General features: G+C 41.4%; 2 protein-coding genes across 2 annotated transcripts; one reads left to right on the top strand and one right to left on the bottom strand.

The window, feature by feature from the left end:
• Positions 1–5,086: 5,086 nt before the first annotated feature.
• si:dkey-242g16.2 (uncharacterized protein LOC336380 homolog) lies at positions 5,087–6,777 on the top strand. The gene is made up of 3 exons (XM_041960761.1): positions 5,087–5,184; positions 5,331–5,421; positions 5,579–6,777. The coding sequence occupies exons 2-3, from the start codon at positions 5,408–5,410 to the stop codon at positions 6,600–6,602; spliced, it is 1,038 nt and encodes a 345-aa protein (XP_041816695.1). The 5' UTR covers positions 5,087–5,184; positions 5,331–5,407; the 3' UTR covers positions 6,603–6,777.
• A 3,371-nt stretch (positions 6,778–10,148) lies between these two features.
• LOC121623312 (phospholipase A2-like) lies at positions 10,149–11,044 on the bottom strand. Its single transcript, XM_041960561.1, has 4 exons — positions 10,996–11,044; positions 10,758–10,905; positions 10,522–10,655; positions 10,149–10,267 (listed from the first exon to the last, which is right to left on the bottom strand). The coding sequence occupies exons 1-4, from the start codon at positions 11,042–11,044 to the stop codon at positions 10,149–10,151; spliced, it is 450 nt and encodes a 149-aa protein (XP_041816495.1).
• Between the last annotated feature and the right edge of the window lie 4,741 nt (positions 11,045–15,785).

The raw sequence follows: 15,785 nt of genomic DNA, 5'->3' as shown, positions 1-15,785 counted from the left end.
ACTATTATTATAGCTTTATTTATTTATTTATTTATCTTCCCCAGAATGAACTTGAGTCTTTAAAAAGCGTCTGAGGCGTTTTAAATTTCGAATTAAAACTTCAAAGGTGTTTTAAGCGGCATAACAGACAAATTGCTTTGCAGCAGTGTGTTTAAACAGTCATCGGATAATTTAAGCCAGAAATAGATGATGAATTAGGTCTTTTTATTATCCTCTATTGATCTAGTAATTCATTACTGCATGGAACATCGAAAAAATTTCATCCATCAAAATCTATCTAGACCATGAGAAGTCTCAACTTAACTTTGAGGATCCTTTTATATGAAAGACATAAACAATAGAGAGCATCAGTAACACTGATCATTATATTATATAAACTGTCAGATTGCCTGCCACTGTGTTGGCACACAAAGCAGCAATACGTTGGCTGAGGGAGCTTTCTCAGCATTAAATACAGTCATTAAATCAATTAAAATTTTCATTTAGAATTAATGTTCTCTTTTCATTTATCTTCGTCTTTTTCCTTCCTTGAAATAATTTATTTTTATGACTCCTACATTAGAGATTGAAGTCCAGCTGGCGACGTTCCTACCATGCAAAGATCTCCACACGAGGCTACTTCAGCTGCTTTACATTTAACTCAGCATGTGAGGTTTCACTCCAGTAACAATCATGCTGCAGCGAATCACATCGTGTCACGACGAAATAGCAATTTAGCAATGTCTTTTTATAGAATGGAATGGAGTTTGTCAGAATTACAAGAATGAAACATGTGATGTGCACGAAAGGTTGTTAGCAGCTCAGCTTTTAATGAAGTGATGCAACAAGTCTTTAAACAGACTTTCATCAGCAGCTTATTCACAAAAATTCATGTCCGGGCTGGACGGGCACAGTGAGGCAATCTGTTGTCCTCATGCATGAGGTCATCTTACACAAACAGGCAGAAAAAAGGAGATACAAATGTGGAATAAATGCCATAAATGCATAGTTTTAGGTGGTGGCATTGCAGAGAGCTAAAGAAAGCTCTATACTACATGCATGGATGCCACTGGATACTTTTGATTCACCTGCATGACGTATGAAAGGCTGACTGTGTGGTCTAGTGAAGCCTTTTAATGCATTGTTTCGAACTCAGTTTCATATGTAATGTATGCACTGTGCAGTATTAATGCATCAATTACTGTCTTACCAAGTTGTATAAGTCAGACAGTAAGTTTCTTCATCTTCCGTTCTTTCTTTATTGAGCAAACATCTTTCAAAGCATGCAAATAGGGGCTTAATTTGTTTGGTCCCAACTCCAAACAGCCAACCTCAGACAGCTCCCTGACGTATCAGCACAAACAACTCGCCTAGCATGTACTCATGTAATATAGACAATAGTGGCAATTAGCGGCAGGAGGTGTGCGTATGAGCGAGACAGGGTGTACTGCACTTCGGGCCGCGCTGAGATTATAAAGGCATTGCTGAAATAATCTCTTTAAACCCATCTGAGCAGACAGTCATGATACTTGTCACCAGAAGACATCCAGACAAACAGACAGAGCAGAAATGCGCACAGACAGACAGATGGTGTAAAAACAAAGATTGATGATGCATGCTGCATGACTCTGTGTGAGCTCATTGAACATCTGCACAAAGCAGACACGAGTCTGCATTGTTGCTATGTATCATGACTTTTGGCAGCGCTTTCTCAGGGACTAGTGGGTGATTTATTTTATCACATGCTACACTGAATTCATGACCAGTGTATATCATAATAAAATATATTCTTATGAGTAAGATAATCTGTAGATAATTACCTGTGCCTTGTAGCCCATATAGCACTGATAAATGAATACTGAACATATGGCCAACACTGTCAATTCTATTGACAAGTTATGTAGTTTTTAAAGGAAAAGACTGTATGAACGATGAATACAGAACAGTCATGTGAATGATCCATTCATACAGAGGCGACGTAGGCAGCAGCGCCTTTTGACTTCCTCTGAATTCATTGGCAAAACTGTGCAGAATTTACTTCCTCAGAATTTGCCTACTGACAGAATTTGACTTGTCAAGACAAGTGCTTAGATTGTCATATGCCAGAGTGGAAAAACAAAGCGTGTTCATCTGACACCCCAGTATCAGCCCCACTGCACAAGTAATACGACTCTGGAGGAATTATAGGTTGATATGATACGAGGCTGCAGCGTGGAATATATTATTTAAAGACAGAAAAAGGAGATGGAGAGAACAGTGCTCATAGAGATATTCTGAAACTAATCGATTCTTTGTGTACTGAAGTCAGAATTACAAGCATTTCAATAGATTTTCTCAAGCTATTCCCAATGTGGCTACTTGCATATTGGAGGTCTATAAAGAGGTCTCACTTGTGCTCTCTGTATTTGAAACAAACTAACCCTGATTCAACTGGTTTGTAACCAACCATGATGAAAACTGGAAATTAACCTAATTGGCTTAAGCTTCTTCTGCTTGTTGCAGCAGCAAAGCTCCTGTTCACTCCCAACGCAGAGTTTCAATTGAGACTACGTGTTGCTGTGATCTGATGGATATGATGAAATGCGGCACAATCTGGCACTTCGAGGAGACACGGCGTGTGGTGGAATAAGCCATGTTTACTCTGGTGTCGCTAAACATCAAATGTGTAAAAGCTGCTTGGCACAAGTTTCGCCACAGCTCTGCATTCACATTCCCGGGCACAAAGACAACCTGTTGCCATGGCGAGCGGTGACAAACCCACGGTAAACAAGCAGCTAACTTGATCTTCGTCACTTTTTAATTCCTGACCCAAAAGCTTTTAAGAATCTGGCTAAATGCTCTACTTCTGCATTTCTGGCAGATTTTGGCTGCGGGATAATCCAATACAAGGTGCACATTAAAGGATTAATTAGCAAACACCTCGTCATGGTTTATCCCTTACAACGTCCGTGTAAGTCGTGTGGATGAGCTTTTTTTTTTTTTTTTTTTTTTTTGACATGTAGCCTTTCACAGTTTGACAAACTTCCAAAACTAAATTTCTCCACCTCCTGGGAGCAAAAAAAAAAAAAAAAGAAGGTCCCATTATGTTCACATGCAGACGTGTGTCATACCAACATGCTAACGTTATCCCATTGCGTTTCATCTTGACATCAGAGCTGGGAGCTGGCTGGCGTGGTTTACCAGCAGACATGCTGGAGGACAGACAGACAGACCAATAAACTGAGAGCAGTGGAAGACAAGTTTAAAGCCTTACTCACTGCTTTCTTGTGTGACCCCCACCCTCATCGGTGAAAGTCTGCATGAAGGGCAAGTCAGGCTGTTGGCATCCAAGTATATAGAACATAAAGAATGATGACTCTCAGCTCTGCCGTCTCTGACTAGAGGCAAAAAATGGCTGTAATTAAGACTTATAAGGAGAGGCACAAGAGATTGATTCACCATGTTTATTTAGTTTATCATTTTCACATACTGGCTACAGTCTGTGGGTCGGTGGTTTGCACTGATAATATGAAAAGACGACTGTACGGTAAGGACACGGGTTCACAGAGCAATACATGATTGTTGAACGTGTCGCTCAAAGAAAACGTGAAAACATCCTGAACAAATTCATCAAGCATTTCCTGTTTGTACAACAAGCAGTGTGTAAACGTGATCACATGAACAACAGGGGAGCGCTGGAGCCAAGAACTGGAAGGCCCTGGTTTGTGGTCGGAACCACAAAACTGGAAGAACACAACGTCTTCACGTGATCGAGGTTGGCTGTTTGAGCCTGTCGTGAGTGACCCAGTTTCTGTAACTAACCCCGGGTTAGATGCTGAACTGAATTGTTTACTGGGGAATGCTTGAGCATCGGGGTGTTTTCATAATTGCTGGGGGCAGCATGATGAAAACCTCCAGACTGATGTTAGTCTGAACTTGTTTTTGGCAATTTATTTTTTGTTTTGGTAAAAACAACTATAGTGGAAAACATGTTTATATTGGAATTTTCCAGAAAACGATTCCTGTCTAACATACATACAACACACGTTTTTTGTTGGAAAAATGCACTTATAGCTTTCTTGCTGAGAGTTTGAGAAGATTGATACCTCATTTATGTTTGTCAAATATGTCACTAATGTCGGAGCCAATTAGCTCATCTTTAATTAAAATCTTTAAAAGATTAACACAAAGGTCAAAATTCACCTCCACCTCCAGAGTTAACCCATTAACATTATAACTCTGTCTTGTGTTGTTGTTGCAGGTTTTGTACAGATTAAATAAGCAAAATTAGCTAAAATAAGACAAGGTATTGGCTATATTTAGCATACAAGCACAACAGTGCTATCAATTATCAAGTTAAGTGTATTTCCCAAAATGTCAAACTGTGCTATTCTGCACTCAATAATGCTTTTGAGTCAGGTTGATTTTTTAAATAAAAGAATACAGTTTAATGTTTTATTTGCACCAGTGATAAGTCAGAAATGGTGTAAAACCTATTAGTGTGATTGTGAAATTCCAGTAGAACAGCAGGATTAAGTTATATACCAGTTAAGAAGAAGGTATGCTTCATAAAATGCTGTTAACATGCTCAAAGAGCTTTGGCAAATTTGACTATATTGACTATATTTGAATATCAATGTTCTGTTTTAACTTAGTCATTCTCTCCTCCAACAACATCAAAGCATAATCCTGGGCCATTTCCTTTCATACTATATTACAGTTTTCTCTTGAGGGCCTTCCACAGTATCTGCTGCCACAATGATTTGTTCCTTCAAATTGTGGAAGAAGGCAGGATTTAAATCGTGACATGTCTTACAGTTTGGTTTCAGCTTTGCCATCACACACAGAAACTTTGGTCTATAGTGTGTAAAATGCATGTCCCAGAGTGTCTGCATATAGGTCTGTATGTCTCACTTTATTCTTTATCTCTGGTTCAACCACAAGCTGCGAGCCTGATCTGCAGTAAATAAATCATTCGGTATTTCCATGAAGAGGCCCTACCTACCTTCTGTGAAACAGCTCCTTCGGGGCAGGACGGAAACTCTGGAGCTGCACTTCATTGGCTAAACTCCACCCACATGCAAATGTGGTGTCGCTGAAGGTTCAACCCAGATTGCTAAACTCCACACACAAGCCCCGGAGAGAGCAGAGGCACCACAGAGCCAGGATCCCGTCTTTCTGTTTCTCTGCCACTGATTTGATCAAACACATGTTGGTTTGCAGTCTGTAAGTGTAGTTTGAACTCAGAACTAATAATCACCTTTACATCTGTATTTCAGGAGCTGTATGCAGTCATGTCGACAGCTCTTGTTTGGACTGTTGGATGTTTAATTCAGCACACAGTTTTATTTATTCATTAAATCTGATTTCAGCTCAAAGATTGCTCTGACCTTGCTGCAGACCTCTGGCAAAGACAACAGACTTACGGTGTAACATCTACAGTCGGAAAATGAATTGCACAAGGTAAGCTGCTGCGCTTTCTTCAAACTCCTTTTACTGCGATTATACTTTGCTGGGAATCACCATTACCTGCCATTACATGTCAAAGCAGAATTACGCAAAAACAGAAATATGTGCAACCAGTGGTCTCATTTTAACCTCTTGATATCTTCCTTCCCAGAGTTCTCCACGCCTTTGGTAGTCACCCCCAGCCAGCTGCGATGCCAGTCGACCTCGCCATGTGCCTGAGCCTCAGCCGGCGTCAACCCCTTTATCAACTGCTGTCCATGTCCCCGCTGAAACCCACGCAGCATTGCTGCCAGGTGGCTGACTGTCCGCCGAGGACTAAACTTCGCTCTTCGCATCGCTCCTTCTCTTCCCCCTACCCTTCATCCTCGTCGCTGCCCTCGTCCCCTGTGCCCCCAGGGCCTCGGAGCTGTTTCCGCAGGGACGGCGCGGGTCTGAACAAGAAGCGCGTGGTGTTTGCAGATGCCAAGGGACTGGCTCTCACCGCTGTACGTCTCTTTCACCCCGAGCCCTCTTCCCCTGCATCGACCCTGCTGACGAAACCCTCCCCACCCGAACTGCAAGGCCAGCAGCCGAGCTCAAACAAACCGCAGCGCTACAAGCTGAAGCTGGGTTTCCCTCAGCCAACGCTTGACTTCAAAGCCTTCCTCGCACGTCTGCGAGAGACGCGCATCCAGCTGGAAAGCTGCAACATTTCAGAGCACTCCTTGACTGGCAAAGTGTGTGTCTCTCATGTCAGTATTGAAAAGGCTGTGCACATAAGGGTGACCTTTGACTCTTGGCGGAGCCATCATGACATTCCCTGCACATTCCTGCAGCAGCAGCGCTGTAGGGGTTCTGATCTGGACGTTTTTGCCTTCGATTTAAGCTTACCGAAGAACATAGATCCAAAGGAGCGAGTTGAGTTTTGTGTGTACTTCAGGCCTGGACCTGGCACAACGCCGCACTGGGACGACAACAGGGGTCAGAATTACAGGGTGTGCATGGAAAAAGATGGGTCTAATGCTAACCAGGGCGATGCCAATTGTTCTTATCCCACACTTTTACTCCATCAGCCACCATTGTGGCCATCACATGTGTCCCCCAGTATGCAGAACTCTGCTGAGCTTCAGTATCTTCAGAGGAGTTTATCAAGCAGAGTCAGAGCAGAGTGGAAGACTCTGTGTTCAGATCAGTAAGATCAGTGAATTTACCCCATGACCTGTCACCAGAGCCTGTAAATAATATGACAATATAAATGATCTGATATTTAAGAGAGTTGTTGCTTTTAGGGATGTATGGACTTTCTGAAATCTCCAACTCAACCACCTGAGCTCAACTACCCTGCTGGAATGTGAATAATATATGCTGATTAAATCCATCAAGAAAAAGAAAAGCTTTTCTTCCTCTTTTCTTCCCTCTGTGGAAGTGAAATCATGTATCACATGCACATTTACAAATGCAGCTTACACTTTACACCATAATGTGTATTTGTGCATTGCAGCATGACACATAATCCCTGATTAAGATACAGGGGCCCTGGAGGGAAAGTGAAAACATGAGACCTGTATTTGTCTGAGAGCAAACACACAACCTCTTTGTGTGTCCGTACACAAAGAGATTATTTGGTTCCAACCTTTTGAACTTAGAGCTACTAACCCATTTTTTTCCAGGTGTTGTGAATGAACAAATTGACAACCTGTGCTCCTGATGTTTCACACAGACATTATTTGTCTTGGCTCGAGCTCAGATGTCTGTTGCGTCTTTTCATGTGGTACGTCATGCACGCCAGACAGAAGGAAGCAGCCAAGTGAAAGATCTGCCGGGCAAACTGACGCACGTGTGTTGGACCGGAGAGACAGTTCCAGACACGCCCGTGAACCGTGGAACAGCACGCTGAGAACTGTTCCATCCTGTACTGTATGCATGTAACCATGGCAACACCAGGGCCAGCGTGCACTGTGGATGATGCGTGGGTTTGTGTTTACATGCCGGGGTAGAGTCATCACATGAGACTCTGGCAGCCTCACTGTTCTTTCCTTGTTCCACTCCTTCTTAATCACCTGTCTGCTAAACTTGTTTCTTCACTTTCAGGCTTCTGTCCTCCCCTTTTTTTTTTTGGCCACCGCTGAGTGACACCATCTCGGATGCCACGTGCGAGCGGTTCGCACGTGTAACAGATTTGCACACCTTGTAGCCAAAGGTGCTTATTTATTCATAACACTCCACAGTGTTGGGCTGGTGTCAGGTGTTAGAGCTCTCCACTCTTAAGAGCCAATGAGTGATAAGCGTAAACCAGAACAACAGAACTATAGTCAACTGATTTATGTCTAGCTTTTCATCTGAGAGTATTATTTAGTTTCCACAATGATTCTTATAAATATTTTGCAACTTCAGATCAATTGTGCAATATTTGAAACAGTTTGGTCCAAACAAGTAAGAAATACAGGAGGCGCTTTAACTGCTGCTTCACCAAAGGCGGTAAATTGCAAAGCCATTTGGCAGCACGTGAACGGAAGTGTGACAATTCACCATTCACGTGTTAACCGGCTGTCACTCAGCTTTATTTAGTTGAGACGTGAACAAGTTCCATATATCCATCACAACAACACAGTTCAGTCATCACATAAATTAAAACAGTGAGAAATGTTTTGAAGACTGGCAGTAATAGCAGCGTCCTGATGGTACCACATGCACATATGCAGAGGTGCATGGAGTGATGTCACACCGGCTCAGTCTGGTGCATTTCATGACTTAAAGACTTTCTACAAAATGTACAAGTATGACTTAAGGCTGACAGCCTCTACACAGCGCTGTCTGCTGCCGTCTCGGAGATTCTCATTGTCTGACTTGTTCACAATGAACAATAACAAACTACCACCGGTGCACAAAAATAAAAGATTTCTTAACAATGATTCACATCAGCTGCTAACTGGCTATACTATACAGTCACAAATAAACATTTACAGAGCCTAACCCAGTGCCACAAAAGTACAGTGTAAACGTCCTTCGAGCCCAGTAGCTGTTGTAACTTAATAAAATCACCACCTTACCTGCAACATACATAAATACCACTTAAGGTTGACAATCACTACACTCTTTCTGCTTCACTCTCCTCTCATTATCTGACTTACTCCAAAGAGACTTCATTGTGCCTCTCTCTGCGCATATGCTGCTTGCGTAGTGACACTGACACCTGCTGGTGATTTACTGGTGCTACTGCCTAATGATGACACTGGCAATGAGTATTATTGTACCCTAAATCCTAACTACAATAAACACTTACTTCCCATAAACACATACACAGAAACATGTATAGAATGCTCTTAACTTAGAATATTTTCTTGGATGCGACGTAGCCTGTTTAATAACCTACAGGACTTGTTGTGCCACATGTACATGGTGTATGTAGTCAAGGACATTTGTGTGTGCATTGCACCAGAAACCAGTCTTTCCCATGTCATAGTGGTACTGTAAGTGTGACTGATATCTTGGGTGACTAATTGCATCACACTGTAGTGAATAATATCCACATGATGATTTTGATTATTTAGAGAAGCTCTGTTCTGTAATTGTAAAGGAGGGACATTGATACAAATATAACATTATGATTAGAAGTTTAGTCATCTTCTAATATCACATCACATTTGCCTTTTGCCTTTTGCCATTTCTGTCATTTTATCTTGGAGCCAGCAGCAGCCACAGCTGGCTGATGGCAAGCATCCAGATACCAGCTGCTGGTGCTTAGAGTGCTGATGTTTAGTGTTGACTGAACAATAGCCGGAAGACTGATCCAGTGTGCTGCAGCCACAGCTGTGATCACAAAGAGCGAGCTGCTGGGAGCTAACAGTGGTGGCTAGCTGAAGCCAAGACACTAGGCTGCAGTGACCGGATTTGTTTTATTCTGGTGCCAAATAGTCCCAAAAGCAACCAAATCTTTGCTTGCAACCATCTGGTGCCCTGATAGCCGTGTGCAACAACTGAAAAGAAGATCAAATTATAGAAATAATTCTCCCAAAGCAGTTAAAAATGGATTGTTTGTTACACAGCAGTTTGTTTTGTGGCTAGCTCATACTGTCGTTGCCAGTGGTAGCCGTCAGCACAATTAATACACAATTAGGAGTGAGCATTCCCAGCTTCAAAACATTTTTGCATGGTTGTTTTGCATACTATGCCTACTGTACATACCTACAAACAAGTGAAAAATGTTGCTTCTTATTTAAATACATAAATAAAAAGCACTAGAGATTTCATCCTGTAGACTGGGAAAGAAGATGCTGGACCGATGTTAACTTGAGTTAAACATCATACCCTTAAATAACTGGTCATCTGTAAACAGCATGCGAGGTAAAATGAGAGATGCAGATCTAAATGTGTTTATTGTCAGGTTCATTATCAACCTCACAGTTGCAAACACAACAAGTGTCATTCAACACACGGAGGGATGGATGGTTATAGGTCACCACAATAACAGTGTATTCAATAGATTATTGAGGTATATTTGTGTAATCATATAAGGTACAATCACAGCAAGATGTAGTTCCATAAGATCTTTTAATTTGTGAATTTAAAAGAGTTTGAATAGAATGGGGCTAGTGAAAAATATGTGTATTATTGGAGGGAATATTTACAGTCCTTGGTTAAATTTCTAATAGAGCACAAATCTGCAACAATCTGATCTGTTTTGTCACTTGTGAAAACTAAAAAAAAATGGATATTCTCTAATTATTATAGCTGTGTGGTCTTTACTGACAGCGGTTGCTGGGCAGGTGCTCGTGCTCGGGGATCCAAGGTGTTCTGCCAAAACACTCGGCTGCCTTCCTGTCACACTCACAGATGAACATCTCGCATTCATCGTTGTTTTCTGAGGAAGATAAAGTAGAGCGCACGCTGTGATACCAGAAACAACCAGCACAACAAATGAAAGAAACTGGGAACAGTCTCAATTTGAATGGAATGATAACAGATTTTTTCATCAACATTTACATCTTCTTGTCTGAAAAGTCAGATTCATTGTTGGAAAAGCAATAACATTTCTGTTTCTGTTTCTGTTTGTGAGCAAATTAGTTTTAAAAGATCAAGGTCCTCCCTAAGATCAAATTATTTTGGTGTACTCACTGCTACAAGTGATCTTCTTGTTTTGCTTATCACAGCTGTATGCATAGAACTCGGTGTAAGGATTGTCCAGGATGGGCCAGCACTCAGGGTGTTGCATAGAATCACTGTAACACTGGTCATGCACTTGGCAGCACCTATGGGCCAAAAAGTCAAGCAAGGCAAAATTTTGAAACAGACTGGTTTCAGACAAGGTTTTGTTTTTATGTTTTTATGCAACAGAGCGACTGAATCGTGACCTATCCAGATCATCCACAGGTGTGCCGGAGCCTCCTTTCCCGCAGTAGCACCCATAGTCAGCGTAGTCAAAAATAGGCCAGCTATCAGGCTTCATACACAGGATCATGTTTCGAAATTGGTTTAGTGCCCTGTTGTCCAAGGACTGGGCTGAAGCACAACAAGACACAATCAGAATTGTATTCACACTCGACTAGATGATGCATCTGTTCATAACCGCTTTAGTCAAGTTGCACTCACCAACAGAGAGGCTTGCAGCCAAGAGAGTAAGAGCCTGGAGGGTATTCATCCTGCAGGTCAGAAGACCAGTCACACAGTAGCGCTCCCTAACATCAGGCCCTCCTAATATATATATCAAGCATGGGACCTTGGGACCTTCCATGTCAGCTGTTCATACTGAACAGATTCACACGCCTCATGATGCATTCACACTCTCTACAAACATTTCTGAACCCTGAGCCTTGTCATTGAATGTATTTGATGTTCCGTCGAGACGTGAGTTGCTCAGCTTTGGGGTTACGGATCCATGTTGTGGGAGGGAGGACTAGAGTGTTTTGGAAACTTCTAGAACAAAGTGAATTCAACAAAGCAGCTCTATTCAGAGATTTATTGCATTTACTCAGTCATTTGCAAATGCACTGTCTCGCTTGTTGGCTAAGAGAAGTACCATGACGTATTTTGCATCTGTAGTTCTACATTCAGTCTCGCCTGTCACCGATTTTGTCCCCCCTCAGAGGTGAACAACTGACATTGAGCTGTTACGCTTGTTAGCGAGCTATCGACTTTCCCTCATAGTCTCACAATTATTAATCAAAAAGATGCTGAAAAACTGAATTCCGCCTTTATTTCAAGCCGACTCGATAACTGCAACGCACTATTCCGTGGTCTCCTGAGAAAAGACACTGAAAGACACTTCACGATCTCCCTCCAAGAACACTGCGATCACCTGCTGCTAGTTTATTCAAGGTTTGCAATAACAGCTGAAAGAAAATCGGGATTCAGCCTTTGTCAATTACAGCTCAAAGCTGTGGAACACACTTCTTGTAGACATCTGGGAACCCAGCTCACTAAATATCTTGAATTTCCTGATACAGGTCTGACAATTTTGCGCTTTTCCTCGCACTTTATGTTGTATTTTATTTGATTTTATGCATTCTATGTACTCTATTTTGAACTTTATTTTATTGCTGTCATTCAGTGGTTTTATTTTCCATCTTATGTTATCATTGTCTATATTATATTCATCCTTATGCTACCTTACTTTTACTATTATTAAGTGGGTTTTATTCTTCAACTTATTTAACATTAATTTTTGGTGCCTGTTTTTATTGTTCATTCTATGTCTTTTCTATGTGAAACACAATACACACAATAGGCTTATTCCAGTTAATCAAGACCAGTGGTGAACATCAGTCGATTGGGAAACTGGGAGACTCTGTTATGCTTGTTTGCTTCAGAGGCACTGATTGGTAAAGTTTGCACACAAGGCAAAATACTTTCTCTTGAGTCTCATGCTAGCTGACATTTTATGAAAGGAATAAGAGATTTTGGAGACCTTTGATGCTTCTATTTTCATCCTTAGTTTTATTTCATTTTTACTATTATTATCAAGTGGTTTCATTCTTCATACATGAATTTCCTATCACTGATTTATGTCCCATGCCTTTTTATGTGAAGAACTTCCTTCGTTGTAAAGCACTTTGAGCAGCAATTCTTTAGTTAATTTAGGAGCACCAATGATTAGTGTTTTGCTCTAACTTTATGACCCACTGAGATGTTATACTTTCCTTCCAATGTCTGTTTAGAAACAGACCTTCATTATTATGCACATTGCATCATCTCTTCTATTACATTTAAGTGACTTTAAGTTCACTTGAGTAGTGTGAACTACTGTTTTCCCTTGCTTTTCCTATTGTGTCTCTGTGTTTCCCTTCCTCTCTGTCTCCTGTCTGACCCTCCCCTGTCTGTTTCTGTGTGTGTGTGTATGTGTGTGTTTTAACTGGCTAGCAGGTCTGCTCCACACCTGCTCCAAATCATGCAATCAAGACTCACCTGCTGCCACAGTATTTAAGGCCCGGCTTTCCACCCAGTATTAGTTGAATTGTCTACTCGTCCACATCATAATGACTGAGACTCCTGAAAACCAACTTAAGTATTTTTGATCACCCTTTTCCTTGTCTGCTTCCCTCACTCCTGTCTTTTTGTGCCCATATGCCTAACCATCATTTGCTCCAGTCCGCCTGTCTGTCCGTGTCTTGTGAGTTATCTGGATTGGACACCCCCTGCCTGTTCACTCTCAGTTGTCTCATCAGCCTTTGTTTGTGGACCTCCTACTATTCAATAAACTATTGAATTTTCTTACACTACTCCTGTCTCAGTGTCAGAGTTCAGCATTTGGGTCCGTTTTCCACTGTGTGAAAAAAAGTAAAGTAAAAGTTACATTTAATGGCTGTAAATCTCGTTCAAACAAGACACAAAGTATCGCCGCATGTTCTCAGTGAGGACAGACAGTGCTCAGAGTGAGAGAAACAAGAGTATTAACTTCTGACACTTTCCTCTTTTAGCATTTCATGCTAACTTGAACCTTCAGATTATCTGTCTTATTTTCTTAGGGCAAACGTGACAGTCCTAATGCTGGATGTTGCACACAATGGGTAAAATGTAATGTTTAACATTGCAACAACAAAAACACCAATGCTCACCAGTGCAGCCACCAGAGACAGTGAAGAAGGTGGAAGACAAAGGTGAAAGACCTTAACTATCAATGCATGGTATTAACATAACAACTATTCACTGAGTAATACACAAATGCAAGATAAAACAGTAAAAAAGTAGAAAACACCTTTAAAGGTTAAAATGCCTTTATGCACAGTTCAGTTCCAGCAGTCAGTCTCTGGTAAATGACAAACTAACAAAGTGATATCGCGAATGCTGTTTTTGGTGCCAACGTACATATGAACAAGCTGTAAAAATTAAAATAAAAATTATACCATGATGGCAGTTCAAAGTTTGGTTTGGTTTTACCAGTTTCCTCATTTCCATTTGTTTGTGTATACTATCCTATAAAGTAAAGGAAAACAGCATCAGGAATACAAACAGAAGTTTCATAAGGAGGGACAATTTGTGGAGCCATTGTTGATGTAACAACTAACTGCACCCCAAAGGCCTTTAAAGCATCAGTCATGATGTTGATAAAGTATTGTTGATTGTAAGAGATGTCGTTTATCCAATTTCACTACTTTTACCTACTTTTACTCACTACTTGTGTGCAGGATGAAGGTGGTACAATCTGCTGATTTGACAAGCCTTTAGTCCTCCAGGGCCAATCAGCGATGAGCTAATCAGCTTTCTGTGTCTGTTTTGAATTTGTAGGTGCTTCATAGGTACTTTATTTTGTTAAAGGATAACTTTCGTTTTTTACAACCTGTACTTTATTTGTAGCATTAAATACGACCATTTAGACACCCAGACAACTTTGGTGGCATTTGGAGTCATTTGAAGAAATTAGCCCCAGAAGAGCGGCGCGTATATCGTATAATGTGAGTAATTGGGGCACCCATGCGTAGCCTCTATAAACGCGTAATCTGCCGTGAAACTCGTTCATATTCCAATATTTTGTTGTGATATGCTGGTGCTATTCTCCTCTGAGCCCGTGGTGGCATGTTACCAACATCCAGTGTCTGTAGACGACTACTTCTGACGTGGATGACGTCATTTTCGAGCAACCGGCCACAACACGGCTAACTCTGCGGCGGTCGGCTAGTTTAGCAAAACTACAGCTACGCACGGGTGCCCCGATTACTCGCATTATACGGATATACGCGCCACTCCTCTGGGGCTAATTTCTTTAAAACGACTCCAAATGCCACTAAAGTTGTCTGGGTGTCTAAATGGTCGTAATTAATGCTACAAATAAAGTCTAGGTTGTAAAAAACGAAAGTTATCCTTTAACATCTCATACAGCTGAATTCCCACTCCTGCATCCGGCATCCTTCTTCCTGCCTGCCTGTCTCGAGGAAAGAGTACTTTTGGAGATTACACCTGGATGACTTGCTTCCCACTTGCATCAGAAACAAGGAAGGATGGGAGTGGTCAGTGGCATGTCACTGTCATTAGATGCCAAGTCATTTCGGGATATTGCAGGTGTGTGTGAAGCAACAAGGCTCACAAGAGTAGGGGAGAAGGGGGACAGTAAGTCGGCATGTTTCGACTTTTGAAGGGGAGTTAAAGAGAGTGAACCTTGAATTTGAGTGTTACAAGGTGAGGCTTTGTGAGAGCACTCTCTCATGTGTTTCTACTGTCAGCAATATGGACATGTTGCTGCAGCATGTCAGAAGATGTGGAAAGGATAATTGCTATGGGGTTGAGTGCTTAGAAGACAAAGAGCAAGTGAAATGCCTACCCTGTGAGGTTAATCGCTGTGCAGGGTCAGCAAAGTGTCCAAAAAGAATCAAGGAAGGAAAAGTGAATGGATTAGAGCAGAAAAGGGTTTGTTATATGCTGAAGCTGCTAAAAATGGAGAGACATAATGAAATGGAGGCAGCGCTAAAGGAACTGGAGCAGGAAAGAAATGGAGCTCATCAGCATATCTGCATTAACAATTAGTATTTGGGGCATTTATTGGCTATCATGGTTATTCGTGTTTATCATGCTATTGAATTACAGGGTAAGTCAGAAAGGATCAAGACGGTGCTGGACGCTGCCAGGAGATTCTTGAACATGGTGGACATATATAGATCAGTACAATATTTGGCCAATTTCTTTTTGAGGGTGCCATTTTCGCTCTGTGCCGCCCCTCCACTCTGTGGGTGGCACTGGCAGAATGTAAGTACATTCACTCAAACACTGCACTTTAGTACAAATGTGAGGTACTTGAACTTAACTCAGGTGTTTTCTTTTCATGTCACTTTCTACTTTTAATCCACCACATTCATCCCACAGCTTTAGTTACTGGTGTTTTTCATACAAAACATCTGAAGAGCTCATAAAATAAACGTTCGCTATAAATAAATCTATCCAACAGTTATATA

This window comes from Chelmon rostratus, chromosome 19 (assembly GCF_017976325.1).
Source record: "Chelmon rostratus isolate fCheRos1 chromosome 19, fCheRos1.pri, whole genome shotgun sequence".
NCBI lineage: Eukaryota > Metazoa > Chordata > Actinopteri > Chaetodontiformes > Chaetodontidae > Chelmon > Chelmon rostratus.
This window is presented reverse-complemented; position numbering and strand designations above follow the sequence as displayed.